Source organism: Piliocolobus tephrosceles, chromosome 13, assembly GCF_002776525.5.
Source record: "Piliocolobus tephrosceles isolate RC106 chromosome 13, ASM277652v3, whole genome shotgun sequence".
Taxonomy (NCBI): Eukaryota; Metazoa; Chordata; class Mammalia; order Primates; family Cercopithecidae; genus Piliocolobus; species Piliocolobus tephrosceles.
Window position 1 is genome coordinate 10495222 of NC_045446.1, and position 25905 is coordinate 10521126.

Sequence of the window (25905 nt, forward strand, 5' to 3'; positions counted from 1 at the left end):
TTTTTTTTTTTTTTTTTGAGACGGAGTCTCACTCTTTCTCCCAGGCTGGAGTGCAGTGGCGCAATCTCGGCTCACCACAACCTCCACCTCCTGGGTTCAAAGGATTCTCCTGCCTCAGCCTCCTAAGTAGCTGGGATTAAAAGCGTGCACCACCACGCCCAGCTAATTTTGTATTTTTAGTAGAGACGGGGTTTCTCCATGTTGGTCAGGCTGGTCTGGAACTCACGACCTCAGGTGATCTGCCTGCCTCGGCCTCCCAAAGTGCTGGGATTGCACAGGTGAGCCACCGCATCCGGCCCCTTGCCTTCCCTTTCCTTCCCTCCCCTCCCCTCTTCCCTTCGCTCTTCCCTTCTCAAGACAGTCTCTCGCTATATTCGCCAAGTTGGTCTTGAACTTCTGGCCTCAAGCGGTCCTCCCATCTCAGCTTCTCTAAGTGCTAGGATTGCAGGCGTGGATGCTGTGGCTGACCTGAATTTCAAATTAATTATCTTTGTGCTTTGGTAGGGAAACTCTGGTAAGGAAAGTATAATACTAGTTAGTGCTTATTTTTGAACTACAGAATTAATTACTTCTAAAACTTTTTGAGTTATTACTAGTGATATGCAAAACACAACCACCTAAAGATCTTTTTGAGCTTATTTCTAGGAACTGTTGGGCAATATGCTGAACCTTCATAAGCCTTCATTTCCTTCTTCTTTTTTTTTTTTTTTTTGAGACCTCTCTGTCACCTAGGCTGGAGTGCAGTGGCGCGATCACGGCTCACTGCAGCTTCTGCCTCCCAGTTCAAGCAATTCTCCTCCCTCAGCCTCTTGAGTAGCTGGGACCACAGGCGTGTGTCACCATGCCTGGCTAATTTTTTTTTCTTTTTTTTTGTATTTTTAGTAGAGACAGGGCTTTACGATGTTGGCCAGGCTGGTTTTGAACTCCTGACCTCAAGTGATCAGTCTGCCTTGGCCTCCCAAAGTGCTGGGATTGTAAGTGTGAGCCACTGAGCCTGGCCATTTCCTTCTTTTTAAAATGGAGCAATATTATTTACATCAGAGTTGTTCTGAGGATTAAATATATAGAACGCTTAGCAGTGGTAAACACACTATTATTGATAGACATTGTTTTATTTCCACTTTTGGACTGTTTTGAGTAAAGCTGATAGGAACTTTCTGTTTTTGAGATAGAGTCTTGCAATATTGTCCAGGTTGGTCTTGAACTCCTGGGCCCAAGTAATCCTCCTGCCTCAGCTCTCCAAGTAGCTGGGATTACATGTGTGATCCACCACACCCGGCTCAGCATTCTTGTATATGTGTTTTTTGGTGGACGTAGGCATTCATTTCTCTTAGGTGTATAACTTGGTGTATACCTTGGAGTAGAATTGCTGGATCACAGATACATTTAATTTTTGTGGATACTGCCAAACAGTTTTTTGAAGTGGCCTTAGTATTTTGTGCTCCTATCAGAATGTGTGAGAATTCCAGTTGCTTCATACCCTGTCCCACAGTTGATATTGTCAGTCTTTTAAATTTTAGCCATTCTGATGGGCAGGTAGTGGTATCTTATTGTGGTTTTAATTTACATTTCTCTGTTAAGTTATGATATGGAAGTACCTTTTAATAGGATTTGTATATCTTTTCCTTGCAAAGTGCCTGTTATTTTTTCTTATGGATTGCTATGTTGATGCTGGATGTGGGTCCTTTGGAAATAGATATTATGAATATTCTTCCCTAGCCTGTGACTTGCATTTTTACTTATTGAAGTCTTTAAATGAACACAATTTTTAATTTTAATGAAGTCTGTGTTGTCATTTTCTTTTCTTTTATGGCTACTACTTTTTTTCTTTGAGACAGGGTCTTATCTGTTGCCCAGGTGGGAGTGCAATGGTATGATCTCAGCTCACTGCAACCTCTGTGTCCCAGGTTCAAGTTATTCTCATGCCTCTGCCTCCCGAGTAGCTAGGACTTACAGGTGTGTGCCACCACACCTGGCTGATTTTTGTATTTGTTGGTAGAGATGGGGTTTTGTCATGTTGGCCAGGCTGGTCTTGAACTCCTGACCTCAAGTGATCCACCCACCTCGACTTCCCAAAGTGCTGAGATTACAGAGGTGAACCACCGTGCCCTGCCCTTTTATGGTTAGTACTTTTGTGTTTGTTTTTTATTTCTGTTAGTTTTGTCACCCAGGTTGGAGTACAGTGGTGTGATCATAGCTCATTGCAACCTCAAACCCCTGGTCTCAAGCAGTCTTCCTGCCTCAGCCTCTGAATAGCTAGGACTACAGGTGTACACCACACCTGGCTAATTTTTTAAATTTCATAGCGCTGGGTTTCACTGTTTCCCAGGCTAGTCTCAAACTCCTGGCCTCAAGTAATCTTTCTGCTTTGGTTTCCCAAAGTGCTGTGATTGTAGGCATGAGCCACTGAGCCTGACCCTGTCCCCTCTTTAAGAAGTTTTTGTTTTCCCCATGTTCAAAAACATGTTTTAAATATTTGACACTAATTTTTTTTTCTCTACATGAACATAGGTGATGCCATGGAGAGCAGCAAGCCTGGTCCAGTGCAGGTTGTTTTGGTTCAGAAAGATCAACATTCCTTTGAGCTAGATGAGAAAGCCTTGGCCAGCATCCTCTTGCAGGACCACATCCGAGATCTTGATGTGGTGGTGGTTTCAGTGGCTGGTGCCTTCCGAAAGGGCAAGTCCTTCATTCTGGATTTTATGCTTCGATACTTATATTCTCAGGTAAGATAGAATTATTTTATTTCAAGTAAAAAGTGAGACTTTTAATGTCCAAAAAAGCAAAATAAGCTCATAGATTATCCTTGGTGCATAAAATTTTTAATTTAAGATTTAATGGAGATTTCTTACTTCTGTAGAAGGAAAGTGGCCATTCAAATTGGTTGGGTGACCCAGAAGAACCATTAACAGGATTTTCATGGAGAGGGGGATCTGATCCGGAAACCACTGGGATTCAGATCTGGAGTGAAGTTTTCACTGTGGAGAAGCCAGGTGGGAAGAAGGTAAGGATGAAAATGACCTTACAGATTAACAACAGCAGCAACAACAAAATATGAACTTCAGCATGTACTGTGTTAACCCAATTAAAAACCTTTTATCAAAGAATTTAAAATGGGTAAAGTAAGAAAAGTTAAAAAGTCCCTGTTTTGTTCTGAAATTTTAGTCTATTGTGGATAAATAGGATTTTCTGACACAGATATGAGAAGTTGTAGCTCTGATATCTAGCTGTAGTCTCCTTGGTCTGCTGATTGCTTTATTTTAATTTTCTTTTCTGGAAAAACATTTTTACTAAAAGCTATACAGACTTTCTCCTTTGCACCTAGCAGTACTTTATGTAGTATTGCTTAGGGCCACGTAGCATTTTAAGATGCAATTAAAAAATATTAATCTGTTGTTGACTCTGTTAATTCCTATTTCAACATGTTCTTCCTTGAATAGTTCAGGATACAACTTATTGTGTATGACAGCTTTCCTTCACACACTATTTTTGTGGGTGTGTGTATATCTGACTTGGGGAGAATTTAAAAAACACATAGCATTTTAATTTGTTTGAAACAGACCTTCTGCCTGTTACATTTTGTGCTCTTAACCAATTAAAGAAGCCAATGGCGGCCGGGTGCGGTGGCTCACACGCCTGTAATCCCAGCACTTTGGGAGGCCAAGGTGGGCAGATCACAAGGTTAGGAGTTTGAGACCAGCCTGGCCAACATAGTGAAACCCTGTCTCTACTAAAAATACAAAAAATTAGCTGGGTGGGTGGGCGCCTTTTCAATAAAAGGAAGGAAGATGTGAAAACAACTTTTTATTAAAGCGAATGATTTAAAATTAATACATATTGATTGTTTTTAAGATTCTTAAATAAAATGCATGAATATAGTTTAAAAGGTCAAATACTACTGTAAGGCTTCTAACAGAAAGCAACTGTCATGTGTGTTATTCTCCTCTCTGCCCAGTTTTCACTTCTCGGAGGCTGATGCTCTTATGTGTTACCACTTCTGTTCTTTATTTCCTTACTCCTGTATGGGTGGCACAGACCTGGCCGTTGTTGTTCTGGGAGTTGAGCAGGGAAATGGCATTGGGGATCTCACTGTTCAGAAGGTGGGCATTCACTACCCCCCAGCTGTCAGTAGGGCTTCTTACCCGCAGTCTCGTCCATGCCTTATAAGCTATGGGCATAGAGCCTCTCCACAGATTTCTTTGTAAGGATCGGGAGGGGTAAGTCATGTGTTTCTTTTTTTTTTTGAGACGGACTCTCGCTCTGTCGCCCAGGCTGGAGTGCAGTGGCCGGATCTCAGCTCACTGCAAGCTCCGCCTCCTGGGTTTACGCCATTCTCCTGCCTCAGCCTCCCGAGTAGCTGGGACTACAGGCGCCCGCCACCTCGCCCGGCTAGCTTTTTGTATTTTTTAGTAGAGACGGGGTTTCACCGTGTTAGGCAGGATGGTCTCGATCTCCTGACCTCGTGATCCGCCCGTCTCGGCCTCCCAAAGTGCTGGGATTACAGGCTTGAGCCACCGTGCCCGGCCAGTCATGTGTTTCTTATACAGACTTTCATCCATCACTTCTGTTTTTAGCCCAGTCCTATAAGCATGCCCTCATGCCTGTTTGTGCTTTTTTTTGTTTTTGTTTTTGTTTTTTTTTTGAGACGTAGTCCCGCTCTGTTGCTCAGGCTGGAGTGCAGTGGCACCATATTGGTCACTACAATCGCTGCCTCCCAGGTTCAAACAGTTCTCCTGTCTCAGCCTCCTGAGTAGCTGGGACTACAGGCGCACACCATCATGCCTGGCTAATTTTTGTATTTTTAGTAGAGACAGAGTTTCACAATGTTGGCCAGGCTGGTCTGGAACTCCTGACCTTGTGATCTGCCTGTGTCGGCGTACCAAAGTGCTGGGATTATAGGGGTGAGCCACCACGCCAGGCCACCTTTGATATTTTGAAGCACTGGTCTGTTGGTACTGAATTCTTTTAGCTTTCATACATCTGAAAAATCTTTATTTTGCCTTTGTTTTGGAAAACATTTACTCTTAGTATAGAGTTCTAGGCCAAAGTATTTTTCTCAGTACTTCAAAGGTATTCCCCCTTTGCCTTTTCACTAACATTGTTTCTTTTCTTTTTTGTGTTTTGAGAGGGAATCTCGCTCTGTTGCCCAGGCTAGAGTGCAGTGGTGGGATCTTGGCTCACTGCAACTTCTGCCTCCCAGATTCAAGCAATTCTTCTGTCTCAGCCTTCTGAGTAGCTGGGACTACAGGCGTGCACCACCACGCCTGGCTAATTTTTGTATTTTTAGTAGAGATAGGGTTTCACCATATTGGTCAGGCTGATCTTGAACTCCTGACCCCAGGTTATTTACCTGCCTGTGCTTCCCAAAGTGCTGGGATTACAAGCATGAGCCACTGTACCCAGCCTGCTGACATTGTTTCTGACAAGAAATACACTGTTATTCTTATTTTTGTTCTTTTGTACCTAATATGACTTTTTTGTCTGGTTGCTTTTTTTCTTTAAATTAAAAAGATTTTTTTTTCGTGGGTACATAGGTATATATATTTATGGGGTATGTCTGGTTGCTTTTAAGATTTTATCACTGTTTTTGAGCAAATTATGATGTGTTTTGATGTAGTTCATGTTTTTTGTGTATGGGTTTTATTGAGCTTGAATCTGCAGATTTATAATTTTTATCAAATTTGGACATTTTAAGGTTATTATGTCTTCAAATTTTTTTGGTCTCTTACTCCCTTTGGAGACTGCTATTACATGTGCCTCTTGCTGCTTGAAGTTGTTTCACAGCTGACTGACGCTTTGTTCATTTAAAATTCTTGAGGCCGGGCGCGGTGGCTCAAGCCTGTAATCCCAGCACTTTGGGAGGCCGAGGAGGGCAGATCACAAGGTCAGGAGATCGAGACCATCCTGGCTAACACAGTGAACCCCGTCTCTACTAAAAGTACAAAAAATTAGCTGGGCGGGGTGGCGGGTGCCTGTAGTCCCAGCTACTCGGGAGGCTGAAGCAGGAGAATGGTGTGAACCCGGGAGGCGGAGCTTGCAGTGAGCTGAGATCACGCCACTGAACTCCAGCCTGGGCAATAGTGTAAGACTCTGTCTCAAAAAAAAATAAATAAATAAAATAAAATTCTTTGGCCAGGCGCGGTGGCACACATCTGTAATCCCACACTTTGGGAGACCAAGGTGGGTGGATCACCTGAGGTCAGGGGTTTGACACCAGCCTGACCAACTGAAAACCCGTCTCTACTAAATACAAAAAAATTAGCTGGGTATGGTGGGTCATGCCTGTAATCCCAGCTACTTGGGAAGCCGAGGCAGGAGAATCGCTTGAACCCTGGAGGTGGAGGTTGCAGTGAGCCGAGATCACGCCATTGTACTCCCACCCGGGCAACAAGAGCTAAACTCCATGTGAAAAAAAAAAAAAAAAAAAGGCCAGGCACGGTGGCTCATGCCTGTATTCCCAGCACTTTGGGAGGCTGAGGTGGGCAGATCACCTCAGGTCAGGAGTTTGAGACCAGCCTGGCCAACATGGTGAAACCCTGTCTCTACTAAAAATACAAACATTAGCTGGGCATGGTGGTGCCCACCTATAATCACAGCTACTTGGGAGGCTAAGGCAGGAGAATTGCTGGAACCTGGGTGGCGGAGATTGCAGTGAGCCAAGATTGTGGCACTGCACACTTAGCCTGGGCAACAGAGCGAGACTCCATCTGAAAAAAAAAAAAGAAAGAAAACAGAGATTTTTGTTTTTTTTTTTTGTTTTGAGATGGAGTCTCGCTCTGTTGCCCAGGTTGGGAGTGCAATGGCGTGATCTCGGCTCACTGCAACCTCTGCCCGCCAGGTTCTTATGTCTCAGCTTCCCAAGTAGCTGGGATTACAGGTGTGCACCACCCTGCCCGGCTAATATTTGTATTTTTAGTGGAGATGGCATTTTACCAAGTTGACCAGGCTGGTCTCAAACTCCTGACCTCAGGTGATCCTTCCCCCTTGGCCTCCCAAAGTGTTGGGATTACAGGGATGAGCCACCGTGCCTGGTCTTTTTCTCTGTTTTCTTGTGGAGCATTTCTAGGTCTTCAAGTTCACTAATCTTTTAGAACCTGCTATTAATCAGGTCCAGTGTATTTTTCATTTCAGACATTGTAATTTTCATCTCTAGCAGTTAAATTTAGGACTTTTTAGTATTTTTTTTTTCATTTACATGATTCAGTTTCTGCATCCACTTTTAGTATCTTTTATGTCACCACTTTTTGAATATATGAAGTAAAGTTATACAGAATACTGTTTTTTTTTTTTTTTGAGACAGAGTCTTGCTCTCTAACCCAGGCTGGAGTGCAGTAGTGCCATCTTGGCTCGCTGCAACCTCTGCCTCCCGGGTTCAAGCGATTCTCCTGCCTCAGCCTCCCGAGTAGCTGGGAGTACAGGCATGTGCCATCACACCCGGCTATTTTTTGTATTTTTAGTAGAGATGGGGTTTCACCATGTTAGCCAGGCTAGTCTTGAACTCCTGGCCATAGGCAGTCCACCTACCTCAGCCTCCCAAAATGCTGGGATTACAGGTGTGAGCCACCATGCCCAGCCCTGAATATTGTTTTAAAGTTGTTTTTGGCCAGGCCAGCTACAAAAATTAGCTGGGCGTGGTGGTGGGCTTCTGTAGTCCCAGCTACTCGAGAGGCTGAGGAAAGAGAATTGCTTGAACCCGGGAGGCGGAGGTTGTGGTGAGCTGATATTGCTCCACTGCACTCCAGTCTGGGCGACAGAGCAAGACTGTCTCAAAAAAAAAAAGTTGTTTTCTGTTAATTTTAATATCTGTGTTAGTTCTGAGTCCGTTTTGATTGATGTTTCCCTTCATTTGGGTTATATTTTTCTGCTTCTTGTATGTCTGCAAATTTTTGATAGAATGTAGGCTTGTGGATTTTCCCTTGTTGGGTGCTGGTTATTTTTGCATTCCTATAAAATATCTAGCTGTATTCTGAGATGTAGTTAAGTAATTTGGAAACTTGTTTTTTTCTGTTCTTGCTGTTTAGATTTGTTAAATGGAACCAGAGAGTGTTGGTAGTTATTCCTCATTACTGAGGCAAGACTCTGAGTACTTTTCCTAATTCCGCTTGAATTATGAGGTTTTTGTAGTCTGGCTGGAGGGAACAGGCATTATTCCTGAACTTGTGTGAGCACTGGAGATGGTTCACTCTGTCTTTTCAGTGGCTGCCTGTTCAGCCTCAGGCAGTTTTCATTATACACATGAACTGATCAGTAGTTAGCTGAACACTTGTTGGGGAACCCTCTGCAGATCCCTGGGGTTCTTTATCTCTATAACTTTTTCCTCTCAGGTACTTTGTGAATTCTAGTAGCTTTGGTCTCCTTGACTCTCCTGCTTTGTCTCTTCAACTCAGGGTTGTCTGGTTCTGCTTCGGTTCCCCCTCCCTGTGCCTTGACCAGTGAGCTGGACCTTACCTCATCTGTTTCTCTTCCTTCGGGGATCATTATTCTTCACTACTTAATGTCCAGTGCCTGGTAGACTGTTGTTTCATAAGTTTTGTCTGTTCCGTTTTGGCTTCAGGTGGGAGGGTACATTCTGTCTCTCTTACTCAGTTTTGACTGGAAGTGGAAGGTCCAACCTTTTCATTTTAAAGATGCTGTGCTAAAAAGACCCAGTGAAGTTAAGCTAGTTACTGTTAGTATTGGCATTCTAAGGTTCTATGACTTTAAATTCAGTGTTAGTTTTTTGTCTCATGCCTTCTTTCTACATTTTTTGTAACGTGTGGTAGATGTTAATAATTTTTTTTTTTTTTTTTGGAGACAGGGTCTTGCTCTGTCACCCAGGCTGGAGTGCAGTGGTGGGATCTCTGTTCACTGCAACTTGCACCTCCCAGGTTCAAGTGATTCTCATGCCTCAGTCTCCTGAGTTGTTGGGACTACAGGTGCACTCCACCACACCTGGCTGATTTTTGTATTTTTGTAGAGATGGGGTCTCACCATGTTGGCTAGGCTGGTCTCGAACTCCTGACCTCAGACAATATGCCTGCTTTGGCCTCCCAAAATGCTGAGATAACAGGTGTGAGCCATGGTGCCCAGCCTTATAATTTGTTTTTTTTTTTTTTTTTTGAGACGGAGTCTCGCTCTGTCGCCCAGGCTGGAGTGCAGTGGCCGGATCTCAGCTCACTGCAAGCTCCGCCTTCCGGGTTTACGCCATTCTTCTGCCTCAGCCTCCTGAGTAGCTGGGACTACAGGCGCCCGCCACCTCGCCCAGCTAGTTTTTTGTACTTTTTTTAGTAGAGACAGGGTTTCACCGTGTTAGCCAAGATGGTCTTGATCTCCTGACCTCATGATCCGCCCGTCTCGGCCTCCCAAAGTGCTGGGATTACAGGCTTGAGCCACCGCGCCCTGCCTCATTTGTTTTTAAGAATAAATAATAATAATTTTTTTTAATTTTTTTTTTTTTTGAGGTGGAGTATCACTCTGTCACCCGGGCTGGAGTGCAGTGGCGCAGTCTTGGCTCACCGCAAGCTCTGCCTCCCGGGTTCACGCCATTCTCCTGCCTCAGCCTCCCGAGTAGCTGGGACTACAGGCACCTGTCACCACGCCCAACTAATTTTTTTTTTTTTTTTTGTATTTTTAGTAGAGACAGGGTTTCACCATGTTAGCCAGGATGGTCTTGATCTCCTTACCTCGTGGTCTGCCTGCCTCGGCCTCCCAAAGTGCTGGGATTACAGGCATGAGCCCAACTGCACTCAGCCACTGTGCCCAGCCATAAATAATTATTTTTTGACTGTGTGATACCTCTGTATAGACTTGTGGGACCTAAATAATTTGTTTTTTACATTTACTATTTGGGCATTTGATGTATTAATTCTTTTTTTTTTTTTTTGAGACGGAGTCTCGCTCTGTCACCCAGGCTAGAGTGCAGTGGCCGGATCTCAGCTCACTGCAAGCTCCGCCTTCCGGGTTTACGCCATTCTCCTGCCTCAGCCTCCCGAGTAGCTGGGACTACAGGCGCCCGCCACCTGGCCCGGCTAGCTTTTTGTATTTTTTAGTAGAGACGGGGTTTCACCGTGTTAGGCAGGATGGTCTCGATCTCCTGACCTCGTGATCCGCCCGTCTCGGCCTCCCAAAGTGCTGGGATTACAGGCTTGAGCCACTGCGCCTGGCCCAGATTTCCTAAACTATTAAGAAGAATTGCCGGGTGCGGTGGCTTACGCCTGTAATCCCAGCACTTTGGGAGGCTGAGACGGGCGGATCACGAGGTCAGGAGATCGAGACCATCCTGGCTAACACGGTGAAACCCCGTCTCTACTAAAAAATACAAAAAACTAGGCGGGCGAGGTGGCGGGCGCCTGTAGTCCCAGCTACTCGGGAGGCTGAGGCAGGAGAATGGTGTAAACCCGGGAGGCAGAGCTTGCAGTGAGCTGAGATCCGGCCACTGCACTCCAGCCTGGGCGACAGAGCGAGATTCCGTCTCAAAAAGAAAAAAAAAATAGTTTAGGAAATCTGTATAATATTAGTAGTGAGGAAGCTTTGTTTTTAGTTACATGACTTTTATAGCTCTTACATTTTTTTATCCTGTTGAATTATCACTTTTGTAAAGCTCCATGCTTTTCATTGTCATCTGGGTTTCCTGCCTTAAAAAAATTAGTGGCTGGGCACAGTGGCTCATGCTTGTAATCCCAGCACTTAGGGAGGCCGAGGCATGCGGATCATGAGGTCAGGAGTTCGAGACCAGCCTGGCCAACTTGGTGGAACCCCATCTCTACTAAAAATACAAAAATTTATCCGGGTGTGGTGGTGTGCGCCTGTAATCCCAGCTACTCAGGAGGCTGAGGCAGGAGAATCTCTTGAACCTGGGAGATGGAGGTTGCAGTGAGCCAAGGTCACGCCATTGTACTCCAGCCTAGGTGACAAGAGTAAAACTCTGTCTCAAAAAACACCCCCCCAAAAAAATAGACTGGGTGCGGTGGCTCACGCCTGTAATCCCAGCACTTTGGGAGGCCGAGGTGGGCGGATCATCTGAGGTCAGGAGTTTGAGACAAGCCTGACCAACATGGTGAAACCCTGTCTCTACTAAAAATACAAAAATTAGCCGGGCATGGTGGCTCATGGCTGTAATCCCAGCTACTCGGGAGGCTGAGGCGGGAGAATCGCTTGAACCTGGGAGGTGGAGGTTGCAGTGAGCCAAGATCGTGCTGTTGCACTCCAGCTTGGGCGACAGAGTGAAACTCTGTCTCAAAAAAAAAAATTGTATCTTTATTTTGTTTGTTTTAGGTTTTCAGGAAAATTAATTGGAAAGTGCCCAGTTCCCACACCCTCCTTCAGTTTGCTGTTGATTATATCTTATAATAATGTGATACATTTGTTACAATCAATATTTGAACCAATATATTGTCATTAGCTAAAGCCCATACATAGTTTACTTTAGGGCTCACTCATTGTGTTGTACATTGGATTTTGACAAGTGTATGTGTCCACTATTACTGTATCATACAGAACAGTCACACTGCTCTAAACATTCTCTGTGCTGTACCTGTCTGTTCCTCTCTTCTTACCTCCCCACAAACTCCTCCACTGATCTTTTTACTGTCTCCATAGTTTTACCTCTATCGGAATGTCATATAGTTAGAATCATACAATATGCAGCCTTTTCACATTGGCCTCTTTCACTTAGCAATGTGATTTTAAGATTTCTGCAACTCTTTTGTATCTTGATAGTTCTTTTTATTGCTGAATAGTATTCTGCATTATGAATGCACCAGTTTGTTCATCCATTTGCCTGTTGAAGGACATCTTGGTTTCTTTCAAATTTTGACAATTAAAAATAAAGCTCCTATAAATACTCATGTGTTGGTTTTTATTGAGACATAAGTTTTCAGCTCCTTTGGGTATATACCAAAGAGTTTTTTTTTTTTTTTTGAGACAAAATCTCGCTCTGTCACCCAGGCTGGAGTGCAGCAGTATGGTCTTGGCTCACTGCAACCTCTGCCTCCTGGCTTCAAGCGATTCTCCTGCCTCAGCCTCCTGAGTAGCTGGGACTACAGGTGTGCACCACCACGCCCGTATAATTTTTTTTTTTCTTTTTGTATTTTTAGTAGAGACAGGGTTTTGCCATGTTAGCCAGGCTGATCTCAAACTCTGGACCTCAGGTGATCCACCTGCCTTGGCCTCCCAAAGTACTGGGATTACAGGTGTGAGCCACTGTGCCTGTCCTAATTTTTGTATTTTTGGTAGAGACAGGATTTCACTGTGTTGGCCAGGCTGGTCTGGAACTCCTGGCCTCAAGTGATCCACCTGACTTGGCCTGCCTCCCAAAGGGCTGGGATTACAGGCATGAGCCATTGCACCCGACCTAATTTTTAAAATTTTGTGTAGAGACAGGGTCTCACTATGTTGCCCAGGCTAGTATTGAACTCCTGGGCTCAAGTGATGCTGCCGCCATGGCCTCCTACGTGTTGGTATTATAGGTGTGAGCCACTGCCAAGATGAGTATTTTTTAGTTTCTTTTTCAGCAACAAAAATCATCCAGATGCCTGGCTGGGTAATGAGCTAATTGCTTTCAACTTTTGACTGTTTCAATTGGTGGGGCAATTTTTGCCTTCCATATTGCTCTGTATTCCTCTGGATAATCTTCAGGAGAGTGCTGTAGTCAAAGCAAAGTACCTAAATAGTTGTACAGAACCTACAAGCGGGTGCTTAAGGGTCATGTAAATATTACCTATACTTTTCCATTTCTCCTTTACATTTTCCTCCTTCTTAGTTTAATCTCTTTTGTTTGTATTTTCCTTTTTTTAGGTTGCAGTTGTTCTGATGGATACCCAGGGGGCATTTGATAGCCAGTCCACGGTGAAAGACTGTGCTACCATCTTTGCTCTAAGCACTATGACTAGTTCTGTTCAGGTAAAAACCACTTGACTCGGAAAAAAGCTTGCCAAGGAAATAAGATAAAGGGAGGAAATACAGTTTTGATTATTCTGTTAACAGAATTTCTGTGATGATATGTAAATATTTTTAAACTGTAGATTCAGTTAAATTCTTAAAAGTTTGAGAAGGAGCCAAAGAATTTTTCCTCTTTGGTCATAATTATATATAAAGTCCAAAAAATGGAAATTTATATCTATTACATCATATAGGAAGTATAGATTTGATAAGAACTTAGGAAAACTATATTTTAAACTGTAAAGGAAGAATTTTTGATTTCAACCTTATGTGCATAGTTTTCCAAAAGACAGATCATATTACTGTTTGAACAGGCCTCATGTCCTTATATGCAAGTCTTTAATTGTTCAAAGCTTCTGTCAGCCCTTTAGGCTTATTTGGGATTTGTTTGAAGTAAGCCAGAATAGTATCAATCTGGATTTTTGTTTTCTAGATTTATAATTTATCCCAGAACATTCAAGAAGATGATCTTCAACAGCTGCAGGTATATGTTTCTCATAACAATTTTAACAGCATATTATTTAAAAGTTTAAAGATTAAGAAAAATTTTACGACTGAGTAGTTTTTAGCAAAAGATTGAAATGTAGAGGAAGGTTTTTGGTTCATAGTAATTCTATACTATGTATATCCATTGGTGGGGTGGAGCAGGGGCAGTTCGGGAAGGCCTTAATGATTTGAGCAGAGAATGAAAGTGGGCAAGTGAGTCCTTCAGATCCATTTGGGTGGAAAACTGTTACAGCAGAGGAGCAGCTGCTGGAAGACAGACCCTGTGGGGAGTGTGCTTGGCAAGATCAAGGAATGGCAAGGAGGCCCGTGGGTAGGATTGCAGAGTGTGACAGGAAGGGGCTAAGTGATGAAGTCAGAGAGGCAGTGAGGTCCCACTCATGCTGGGTCTTTTCTCTGGGGAAGGTGGGAGCCATGGGAGGGTCATCAGCAATGATGTTATCTGACATGTTGTAAAGGGATCATTCTGGCTGCCATGTTCAGAATAGGTTTTTTTTTGAGACGAAGTTTTGCTCTTGTCCCTAGGCTGGAGTGCAATGGTGCAATCTTGGCTCACTGCAAGCTGCGGTTACAGACAGGTGTGTGCCACCACACCTGGCTGATTTTTGTATTTGTAATAGAGACGGGATTTCACCATGTCAGTCAGGCTGGTCTCAAACTGTTGACCTCGTGATCCGCCAGCCTCGGTCTCCCGAAGTGCTGGGATTACAGGCGTGAGCCACCGCGCCTGGCCTATTTTTTTCTCCTTTTTTATAGCAGCAGTTCTTATCTGTTTTTCCCACAAAATGCTCTTTCATGAGTATTTGAAATTGCATCCAGGGTTGGATGCAATTCCTGGTATATTGCTCTAATGCTGCTTCTCCCACTGACATTCAAGAAAGCATCAGAATGTGAGTGAGTAAGGGTGTCATTATTATAGGGATTACCTTGAATTAGTTCTATTTTATATTTATTTAAAAAAACAAGGAAATTTCCTCCTAAACCTCGGTCCTTAATGTTGCTTATGGCAATTGCCTGTACTTCATAATTGGTAGTTCTATACCAGTGCCATGGCTCAGTGGTTGAGAGCTGTTGCTCTGTAAAAATTCCATCACAACTTGAGTTGGTCACCCTTTCACCTGAAATTTATTCCTTTCTAAGCTCCTTCCTTTCAACCATTTTTCGAATGCTTACCTTGTATGAGGTAGAGGGCCAAGTGCTATAGATGCAAGGTCAAATTCACAGGTACCAGGTGCTAGGACTTTTAGTATGTTTTTCTTAGAGACACAATTCAACCCATAAGAGGTAGTAAGTAGATTATGATGCAGTTATGTAATTCACCTTGTTTCACATGACAAGGCTGTTGGTGGACTCAACAACTGTGTAATATAAATGTTACAGAGGAGAAAAGAATATGTTTATGTGCCTGGAAATCCATAAGAATCAACTAGAAAATTATTTGGAGCTTAAAAAATAATTAAGGTCTCCATCACAAAATACAGATACAAAATCATTAGGTTTTCCTCTCTACTAACAATAACCAATTAAAAAATATAATGGAAAAAAATTGACTATAGCAACAAAATAATGAAAACAGAATAAACCTAAAAAAGATCTGTGTGGCGCACTTGAGAATTGTATGAGGCATATAAAATATTTAACATGCAGAAATATACCTTGTTTCTTCTATATTGGGATGATAATAGCCAACATATATTTATTGCTTTTACTCTGTACTATTACAGACACTGCATAACACAGTTTATAACACAGTTTATAACACACTGATGCAGTGTGTTATAAACATCTCATTTTAGACTGAGAATTATAAAATTGTCAGTTCTTCCCCACTAAACAAAATCATAAAGGCGTTATTTTGGGAACTTGACAGAATTGTTGTGAAATTCATTTGGAAAGTTGAATTGTATAACAGCCAAGAAAATTACAGGGGAAATATGAGATAATTGACTTAGTACATATTATAAATCTGTAATTACAAGAACATGGCATTGGTTCAGGAAAAATAGATCAATGCACTATACTTATGATATGCTACATTTTCATGTATTTTATTCTACTTAAGAATATATACACATATACCATAAAGGATAGATCAGTCAATAAATGGTATTAGGACAGTTGGCTATGTATTTAGATAAATTAGAAATTATATTCCTCTTTGGAATGCTGAGGCAGGCTGATCACCTGAGTTCGGGTGTTCGAGACCAGCTTGGCCAACATGGTAAAACCCTGTCTCTACTAAAAGTACCAAAAAAAAAAAAAAAAAATTAGCTGGCTGTGGTGGTGCAAGCCTATAATCCCGGCTACATGGGAGGCTGAGGCCTGAGAATCACTTGAACCTGGGAGGCAAAAGTTGAAGTGAGCCGAGAGTACACCACTGCACTCCAGTCTGGAGTGAGACTCTGTCTCAAAAAAAAAAAAAAAGAAAAAGAAAATTATATTTCTACCTTGTACTATATACAAAAATTCCGGATAGACCAGATAGATTAAATATTTTGATTTAAAGAAAGAAATCACAGCTGGGTGTGGTGGCTCATGCCTGTAATCCCAGCACTTTGGGAGGCTGAGGCGGGTTAATCATTAGGTCAGGAGTTCGAGACCAGCCTGGCAAACATGGAGAAATCCCATCTCTACTAAAAATACAAAAATTAGCTGGGTGTTGATGTTCATGAAGAACCCTCTGATTAAACACATTAATATTTCTTCAGTGAAATATATGACCAATAAAATGGGGGTAAATAAGCCTATAAAAAACTTCGTGTCAGTTGAAGGCAGGTTTTTCTTCCAAATAAGTTTCCCACCTAACCTGGATTTTTAGTACTTTTTTTTTTTTTTGAGATGGAGTCTCCCTCAGTTGCCCAGGCTGGAGTGCAGTGGCACAATCTTGGCTCACTGCAACCTCCGCCTCCCAAGTTCAGGCGATTCTGCTGCCTTAGCCTCCCGAGTAGCTGGGACTGCAGGTGTGTGCCACCACGCCTGGCTAATTTTTTTGTACTTTTAGTAGAGACAGGGTTTCACTATGTTGGTCAGACTGACCTTGAACCCCTAACCTGAAATGATCCACCTGCGTTATCCTCCCAAAGTACCAGGATTACAGGTGTGAGCCACATGCCTGGCCTTTTTATTTTTTTGCTTTTTTTTTTTTTTAGAGACAGCATCTCACTCTGCTGCCTAGGCTGGAGTGCAGTGGTGTGATCTTGGCTCACTGCAGCCTCCACCTCCTGGGCTCCTTCCTCAGCCTCCTGAGAAGCTGGGATTACAGGCATGTGCCACCATGCCCAGTTAATTTTTGTATTTTTAGTAGAGACAGGGTTTCGCCATGTTGACGAGGCTAGTCTCAAACTCCTGACCTCAAGTGATCTGCCCGCCTTGACCTCCCGAAGTGCTGGGATTACAGGCGTGAATCACAGCGGCCAGACCTGCCGAGAGGCTTTTCTCAAATATCTAACTGGTGGTCCTTGACTACCTATTTAAGAGAGAGCCACTAACAATCCAACTGGGAGCTTCGATAAGAGGGTAGGCCTTAGGTACTGGTTTGGATCACAATGAGGTAGGTGGTTGAGCGAGGTTATCTAGCTATTTTGTTGCCAACTCCTAAATATCTGTTTTTTGCGAATATTTATTCTTGGGTTGTCAGTTTCCCTGGAGAAAATTTCTTTAAATTCCTGCCTTGGTGGGTAGAAGCTTGTTGTGGCAACCAGTAGGGTGAGAGGGCTAAGGAGTCCCACTGCTCACTATGTGGACTTTGATTTAAGTACCTGTTTCCAGGAAGGTAGGAGACTTACTCCTAACCTCAGCTGAGTATGGTATTTAAGTCTAGATTTTTTTGTTGTTGTTGATTTATCTTCTCCAAATAGTACACTTCCCATCTTCTATGGAGGCAGGAAAAATATGGGGGTTAGAGAGGGGTACCTGGGAATGTAGATACTTTCTCCTAAGACTCACATATTTCCTAGTTTTCAGCCGCACTCCTACACCTCCTCCTGTAAGGTAACTGCATGCTTATAATTTCTGGGCATTTCAGGGATTCTACTGAGATACTTTGCTTCTTCCTTGTTGGCCCCTGTCTCTTCCAGATTTCTTAGCAGAACAGAGAAAGCCAAAACTTGAGATAGTTCTTATTTGTCTATTTTCCATCCAGAATGTTTTTGACAGGTCTTTTCTGCTGACTGCTTTGTCCTATTTATTTACTTTTAAACTTTGTTTTGTTATGATTTTAGTGAGGCTTCTTGAAGAAATAGAGGTAAATATACATGTAAACCTTAACCTTAAAGAATTTAGTCATTTGAATGGTATAAATATTATAGACCTAATACTTTTCTTGCTGCTGGAAATCCAGTAGTGCACAAAACAGAGAAATATTCCCCCTCATGGAGTTTAAATGGTAGTAGAAAGACAGATGCAAATCAAGACAAGAAGAGGTGTAGTACATTAGATAATGATAAATGTTAAGAAAAAAATTTTTAAGGCCGGGCGTGGTGGCTCACGCCTGTAATCCCAGCACTTTGAGAGGCCAAGGCAGGTGGATCGCCTGGGGTCAGGAGTTCGAGACCAGCCTGACCAGCATGGAGAAACCCCTTCTCTACTAAAAATACAAAATTAGCTGGGCATGGTGGCACATGCCTGTAATCCCAGCTACTCAGGAGGCTGAGTCAGGAGCCCGGGAGGCGGAGGTTGCGGTGAGCCATGCGCCATCACACTCCAGCCTGGGCAACAAGAGCACAGAGCACAACTCTGTCTCAAAAAAAAAAAAGAATTTTTTTTTAAAGACACGAGGTAGGAAATATTATTGGCAAACTTGTAATCTTTTTAGGTAGATGGCCATGGAAGGCTTCACTGAGAAGGAGCCATTTGAAAGACCTTAAGAAGTGAGGGAGCAGATCATGAGGATATTTGGGAGAAGAACTTACAGTTAGTGGGAGGAGCCAGTATGAAGGTCCTAAGGCAGCAGTGTGCCCTGTATGTTTGAAGAACAGGAAGGAGGGCCAGTGTGGCAGCATCACACTGTAAGGACTGGCTTTAATACTGAATGAAGTTGCAGGGTTTTGAGCAAAGCCATGATATGATCTGACTAACCATATTATAACAGTCAATGTGGTTGCTGTATTGAGAATAGCCCCTAGGGAGTCATGAGCTGAGGCAGTTAGGAGGCTATTGCAGTATTCCAAGCCACATGGAAATAGTGAGTGGCTGGATTCTGGATTTGCTGATGAATTGGGATGTGGAATGTGAGCAGGGAATAACCAAGATGATTTTAAGGTTCATGACTCCTGTGGGCTTTTGAAACTGTAGAACCCTGGTATCAATATAAATATAATGAATACTTTGCTAAAAAAAGCCATAGAACTATTTTAAGTAATTTTGCTTTACAAGCCATAATGCTTCTTTTTTAAAGCTCTTCACAGAATACGGTCGTCTGGCAATGGATGAAATTTTCCAAAAGCCTTTCCAGGTTAGAATATTTATTTTAAATATAATTCATATATTTGTTTTTGTTCATAGATCAGCAAACTACAGCTCATAGGCCAAATCTAGCCTGCCACCTGTTTTTATGACTTGAGCTAAGAATGGTTTTTACATTTTTAAATGGTTGAAAAAAATGAGCAATACTATTTTATGACATGGAAATTATCTGAAATTCAAATGTCAGTGTCTATAGATAAAATTTTAGTGGAACACAGCCATGCTCATTTGTCTTTGTACTGTCTGTGACTGCTTTCCCACTACAATGGCAGAGGTGAGTAATTACTTAAAAAATAAACTCTCTGGGTTGGGTATTTTGGCTTACGCCTGTAATCCCAGCACTTTGAGAGGCCAAGGCAGGCAGATCACCTAAGGTCAAGAGTTCAAGACCAACTTGGCCAACATGGAATCTGTCTCTACTAAAAATACAAAAATTAGCTGGTGTGGTGGCGGGTGCCTGTAATCTCAGCTACTCAGGAGGCTAAGGCAGGAGGGTTGCTTGAGCCTGGTAGGCCCAACCTCTTAAAAAAAAAAAGAAAAAAAAGTAAATCCTTCAGTACATATCTTTACCCCCTTTTTAGAAGCTGGCATTATGCAAAGACGTATTGCAGTTGTTCTCTTGAAAATGTGTTTATGCATGTTAAAGTATGTTCTGCTCTTTTCTTAAATAGACACTGATGTTTTTGGTTAGAGATTGGAGTTTCCCTTACGAATACAGCTACGGACTCCAAGGAGGAATGGCATTTTTGGATAAGCGTTTGCAGGTAAGTGGGACTATAATCTTCTGAGGAATTATCTCAAAGTGATGATAGCTTTCTTATTTGCCTTTGGCTATTGTGTTCAAAGCAATTATTGAAAATGATATTGAATACATTAACTATATATGAATCTTAATGCAAGCTAATATTATTTATTCCTGATAAGATTAAAGAACCTGTATATACAATGCACAGGAACTGTAGAAGAAAACTCTGGGCCAGTGCCCAAGCTTTGATTATAATTTCCATTTTACATTTTAAACCAAGTTCTATATGTGTCTTTAGAAGTCACACTCAGAATCTTAGTTATGTTATTCTTATTCAAAATTTTTACTTATTTTGGGATAAACAGGCCTAACCTGTTCCCCCAAACCAAAACACAGGAATCCTTTGTCTGTCACTACTAATTGGTTAGATCCTCCTTCATCCGCACAAACTATCCCTTATGTAATACTCTTTTTAAAGAAATTCTTCCGCACCTGATTTGTTAGCTATAGGAGTCAAGCCATGGGTAATCAGATTTGTGTGTTTATTGCTTCTTAGGGTTCTGAGTTTTCTTATTTGGCCACTATGATCCATCAGAGCGGAGGAGTCTTCTTACCTTTATCCTATACTAGTTGTCCCTAGTAAAGAAAACCAAAGCATTTTTGGTTGGTAAATTGTTGGTCTTCATTGGCAGGTGAAGGAACATCAACATGAAGAAATTCAGAATGTTCGAAATCACATTCACTCATGTTTCTCGGATGTCACCTGCTTTCTCTTACCACATCCAGGACTCCAGGTGGCCACAAGCCCTGACTTTGATGGGAAATTGAAAGGTGTGTTCCAAGTGTTACTTTAAATATGTGATTTGATCTTTGGAATTAAAAATAATGAATCACTTACAAATCAAGTGAATGCTTAAGAAAAATGGTGTGCTGTCTTAGAGTAGTATTTAAAGTCTAGTTCAGATTTTGCTCCTGACTTAATGCACCCATCAGAATTAGTTTGCGTTGACTTCACCTGTAATGGTGGTGTTCATATCCATTAGTAGTCTTTCTAAGAGACTCGTTATGGTTCTTGGTTTATAAGAGATATAAATACTAAATAAAGAAAGACTAAACATTAGTCAGCTAATATTAAGTAAAATTAACTTCCCAAGGGAAGGCAGCATGATGCATGGCAGAGCCATTATTTTCATCTTATTTGTGAGTGTAGCAAAACCTGGTGCTAGGTCATGTGCTAATGTCAGGAAGTGCTAACTAAGTGGTAGGTGAGAGGAATTGTAGTTGGGACTCTTGGGCTCCATTATCTTATTTTTGTTCCTTTTTTTTTTTTTTTTTGAGATGGAATCTCACTCTCACCCAGGCTGGAGTGCAGTGGCCGGATCTCAGCTCACTGCAAGCTCCGCCTCCCGGGTTTACGCCATTCTCTCGCCTCAGCCTCCCGAGTAGCTGGGACTACAGGCGCCTGCCACCACGCCCGGCTAGTTTTTTGTATTTTTTTAGTAGAGATGGGGTTTCACCGTGTTAGCCAGGATGGTCTCGATCTCCTGACCTAGTGATTTGCCCGTCTCGGCCTCCCAAAGTGCTGGGATTACAGGCTTGAGCCACCGCGCCCGGCCTTGTTCCTTTTTCATTAAGGCCTTGAGTCATTAAATGGCTGTCCCTTGATTTACACATGTGTTAAACTGAGCACTTGTTAATAAGCTTATCCGAGTCTCTCAGATTGCTGGTAATGTTTGCAACACTATGCTAGGTAGTTTGATACTTATGCTCCCAGTAATTCCATGAAGTTGATGTAATTTCCTTTATCTTATATGTGAGGAGAATGGCAAAAATAGTTAAGGAAAAGGAGGAAAGTTAAGTAACTTGCTCAAATTGCTCTGCCAGTAAGTAAGTGGTGAGGCGCAGATCTGCATCCAAGTTCTTGTTGCTCCAAACCCATACTGGGCTAAAATAGGGGTTCTTCTGTTATATGGAGGAAATCATGTAGAGGATATGTACTGTTTAGTTACTACTAAAAGGTTTTGAAGTGAATGGTTTTCATAGCCTTGTATTAAATATAAAGTGCATCATTTTCAACCTATTTGATTTAGTTGATCCAAGAAAATGAATGTTCAACTCAAGATTTTCATTCCAGCTGGTCTTAATACTGCAAAGAAACTGAGTTAAAGAGACTTAACCTTTACCTTTTATTTGTCACTTCTCTGATATTTTTACATGGTTGGCAGCTTTCCTGAGGAGGAGACTTCCCTGGCCTGTTTCATGGCAATTGAAAGATCTAAGATTATTGCTTTGGGAGAGAAATCTGCTTGGCAAGCACTGGACCTAGAATCTTTTACCTGAAAAGCAGTTTCAAGGGAGTTTTCGGAGCTGAGTAGGGAGAGAAAGTTGAGTGTGTGTGTGTGTGTGTGTGTGTGTGTGTGTGTGTGTGTGTGTCTAGGTAATATATTTAGGATTATAATGCTCCATTATTAGTTGTACTTTTACCAACCTGAACTCGGATTTGTTCATCACTGATGGGAATGTGTCCAGTGGAATTCTTAAATGGAGGTGTTAGGAGAGGGTGAATTAGAGTGACTCCTAGTGATTATCCAGTATAAACACACACAAATGGCATTCTTCCATAGTTTCAGTTTTAATATTCCAGTGCATTGCTTTAAAGTTTGTTTTCATTTTTATCATGTTATTCAGGGAGTAGGCAGAGTTTTTTAAAGTTCAGTAACCCTGGCTTTTTTAGCATCACTATGCCTGGCTAATTTTTTTATTTTTTGTAGAGATAGGGTCTCCCTATGTTGCCCAGGCTGGTCTCGAACTCCTGACCTCAAGTGATCCTCCCACCTCCCACTTCAACTTCTTTTTTTTTTTTTTTGAGGCGGAGTCTCGCTCTGTGGCCCGGACTGGAGTGCAGTGGCCCGATCTCAGCTCACTGCAAGCTCCGCCTCCCGGGTTTACGCCATTCTCCTGCCTCAGCCTCCCAAGTAGCTGGGACTACAGGCGCCCGCCACCTCGCCCAGCTAGCTTTTTGTATTTTTTAGTAGAGACGGGGTTTCACCGTGTTAGCCAGGATGGTCTCGATCTCCTGACCTCGTGATCCTCCCGTCTCGGCCTCCCAAAGTGCTGGGATTACAGGCTTGAGCCACCACGCCCGGCCTCAACTTCTTAAAGTGTTGGGATTACTGGCATGAGCCACCACGCCCAGCCAGTACTTTTTTAAATGGAAAGATTTGAAAAATAAAAATTTGCTTCTTTGCCTAACTTTAAAATGTTAAAAATATGTTAAAAGCCTTCCCTCTGTGTTTATTTAAGGAACTACATTATTATGAGGATTGTTTATGAAGAATTCTTACTAGCTCTACAAAGGTTTATGTACATTTTAGATTTGGAATTTTAGGGAACTTCTTAACCGAGATATTGAAAGGTTTTGAGTGAAGAGTAAATTGGATGCTAAATTGCAAGTAGCAGGTGATTTGTATTTGGCACGTGCTAGCTTGAGAACCACATTTTAAAACTACATTTTATTGTAGGAGACCTGTTAGTAGAACGAATGTAGTTTTCAGAATTAAAAGATAGACATTATATTTTCTCTAGTATATACTTGTGCAGTTCCATGGTTGAGATTCTGCAGTCCTGTTCCATGTAACTTGGAAAATAGACAACATTACCCTGAGGTTGTTAGGGCTAATCCATAAAAAGAACTTAAAATGTAATTTTTGTAGAACATTTAAATTTCATAAGAACTACATTCTGAAACTATTTCTGCAAATGTTCCCCCAGATACTTTAGGAATTATTCCAGTGGTTTTATTTTAGTTTTAAAGATCAACCGCTTATTTAGAGGTAGATGCCTGCCAAACATGATCTTAGTTTTGGTATAACTGATACTGAGCTGCTGTTTCTTGCAGTAATTAGCTAGCATAGCTGCTGAGTTTTTGTTGTTGTTGTTTTTGTTTGTTTGTTTGTTTGTTTTTGAGACAGAGTCTTCCTCTGTCACCCAGGCTGGAGTGCAGTGGCTGGATCTCCGCTCACTGTAAGCTCCGCCTCCCGGGTTTACGCCATTCTCCTGCCTCAGCCTCCCGAGTAGCTGAGACTACAGGTACCCACCACCTCGCCCTGCTAGTTTTTTGTATTTTTTAGTAGAGACGGGGTTTCACCGGGTTAGCCAGGATGGTCTCGATCTCCTGACCTTGTGATCTGCCCGTCTCGGCCTCCCAAAGTGCTGGGATTACAGGCTTGAGCCACCACGCCCGGCCTTGTTTGTTTTTTGAGGCAGAGTCTTGTCTGCACTCTGTTGCCCAGGCTGGAGTGCAATGGTGCAATCTCAGCTCACTGCCACCTCCGCCTCCCGGGCTCAAGTGATTCTTGTGCCACATTCTCCCGAATAACTGGGATTGCAGGAGTACACTGCCATACCTGGATAATTTTTGTATTTTTAGTAGAAATGGGATTTCACCATATTGGCCAGGCTGGTCTTGAACTCCTGGCCTCAAGCAATCTGCCCCCCTTGGCCTCTCAAGGTGCTGGGATTACAGGTGCGAGCCACCACGCTAGGCCTAGAATAGCTGCTCTTTGAGAATACTTTTCATCAGATGCAGGATGACTGTGTTGTCAGCATAAAGAAAATTGTCATCTTGCTATTTACTGTCACAGGGAGACCTAATACAGTAACTACTGAGTTGTGTAGTTAGAAATTACACAGGAGGGTTTATAGGGCACAGTCTTCTTTGACACCATTGAAGATTGAGATTGTTTCTGTTATGAGACAGTTCTTGTCTATTCTGATTTTAAAACTGTTATTTTGGTGTAGGCTTCATAGAAACATGAGTGGCATATAGGGGTCTGTACAGCTTGTTAAAGTGGCAAGTGTAGCATCTGGATCCTGCTACTACTTCTTGTGTGAGGTATTTTCGAAACACTCAGTCTTTCAGTGTGATGGAAATTGAAACCATACAAAAAGGTTTTTTGAATATATAATACATTCACATATTTAAAATGTTATAAAGGATTGGCCGGGCGCGGTGGCTCAAGCCTGTAATCCCAGCACTTTGGGAGGCCGAGACGGGCGGATCATGAGGTCAGGAGATCGAGACCATCCTGGCTAACCCGGTGAAACCCCCGTCTCTACTAAAAAATACAAAAAACTAGCCGGGCAAGGTGGCGGGCGCCTGTAGTCCCAGCCACTCGGGAGGCTGAGGCAGGAGAATGGCCTGAACCCAGGAGGCGGAGCTTGCAGTGAGCTGAGATCCGGCCACTGCACTCCAGCCTGGGCGACAGAGCGAGACTCCGTCTTAAAAAAAAAAAAAAAATGTTATAAAGGATTAAAAAGTACTCAGTGAAAAGTCTCTCTTCCATTTTTGTAGGCTTTCAGAGTTTCTTTAGTATATGAAAGCAAATGTGAATGTGTACAGAAATGGCCTATTATGTATACTTTTATACTTTTTCACTACAAGGTTATAAAGTACTTTTCCCAAGCCTTTCTTGAAATTTTAGTTTCATTTTTCATGTTATAGTCTGTTGGTGGAGTATTGAAGAGTTCTTATTTGATGTGGGCTCCTACCTGCTTTTTTTTCAGTGTATAGCTGGGAACCCAAGAAGATGTTAGAAGATGATGTAAATCAGCTTTTCTGTATTTTAATTCTCCTATGTCTCTGTAGTTGGACCAGCCAATAATTCTTACCTTGAGGAAAGAGCTCTATTTAATGGCTCTCCTGATCCCTCTGTGGGAACCTTGTAGAAACTGCAGAGAATCTGTCACCTTTCTTGAGTTAGTGGTCTTTTCATTTTGGTGTGGTTCCAAGGGTCCCTGAGGAGATAATAGAAAATAAGTATAATGAGGGACAGGTACTTCTTCTTTTAACATTAAAAATATTGACAAGAATAAATCAAATAGATGACCAGTGATTTCTAATTGATTTAAAGGAGTAGTGTGAGGGCGTGGCAAAGGCCTGAGACAACTTGAGAGGTTGAAAATTGACTTGTTGGCCGGGCGCGGTGGCTCAAGTCTGTAATCCCAGCACTTTGGGAGGCCGAGATGGGCGGATCACGAGGTCAGGAGATCGAGACCATCCTGGCTAACACAGTGAAACCCCATCTCTACTAAAAAATACAAAAAAACTAGCTGGGCGAGGTGGCGGGCACCTGTAGTCCCAGCTACTCGGGAGGCTGAGGCAGGAGAATGGCGTAAACCCGGGAGGCGGAGCTTGCAGTGAGCTGAGATCCGGCCCCTGCACTCCAGCCTGGGCAACAGAGCGAGACTCTGTCTCAAAAAAAAAAAAAAGAAAA

General features: G+C 42.4%; 1 protein-coding gene across 2 annotated transcripts in view; it reads left to right on the forward strand.

Annotated features, from left to right (window-relative positions):
* The window catches only part of ATL3 (atlastin GTPase 3), a 50085-nt gene that overhangs the window by 10274 nt on the left and 13906 nt on the right, over positions 1–25905 (forward strand). For both annotated transcript variants that reach the window (XM_023186107.2, XM_023186106.1), the window contains exons 2-8: positions 2512–2726; positions 2861–3004; positions 12775–12879; positions 13352–13402; positions 18818–18874; positions 19557–19649; positions 20323–20461. In XM_023186107.2, coding sequence (XP_023041875.1) covers positions 2520–2726; positions 2861–3004; positions 12775–12879; positions 13352–13402; positions 18818–18874; positions 19557–19649; positions 20323–20461 — 796 coding nt within the window. In that variant the 5' untranslated portion in view covers positions 2512–2519. The remainder of the gene's footprint in view (positions 1–2511; positions 2727–2860; positions 3005–12774; positions 12880–13351; positions 13403–18817; positions 18875–19556; positions 19650–20322; positions 20462–25905) is intronic.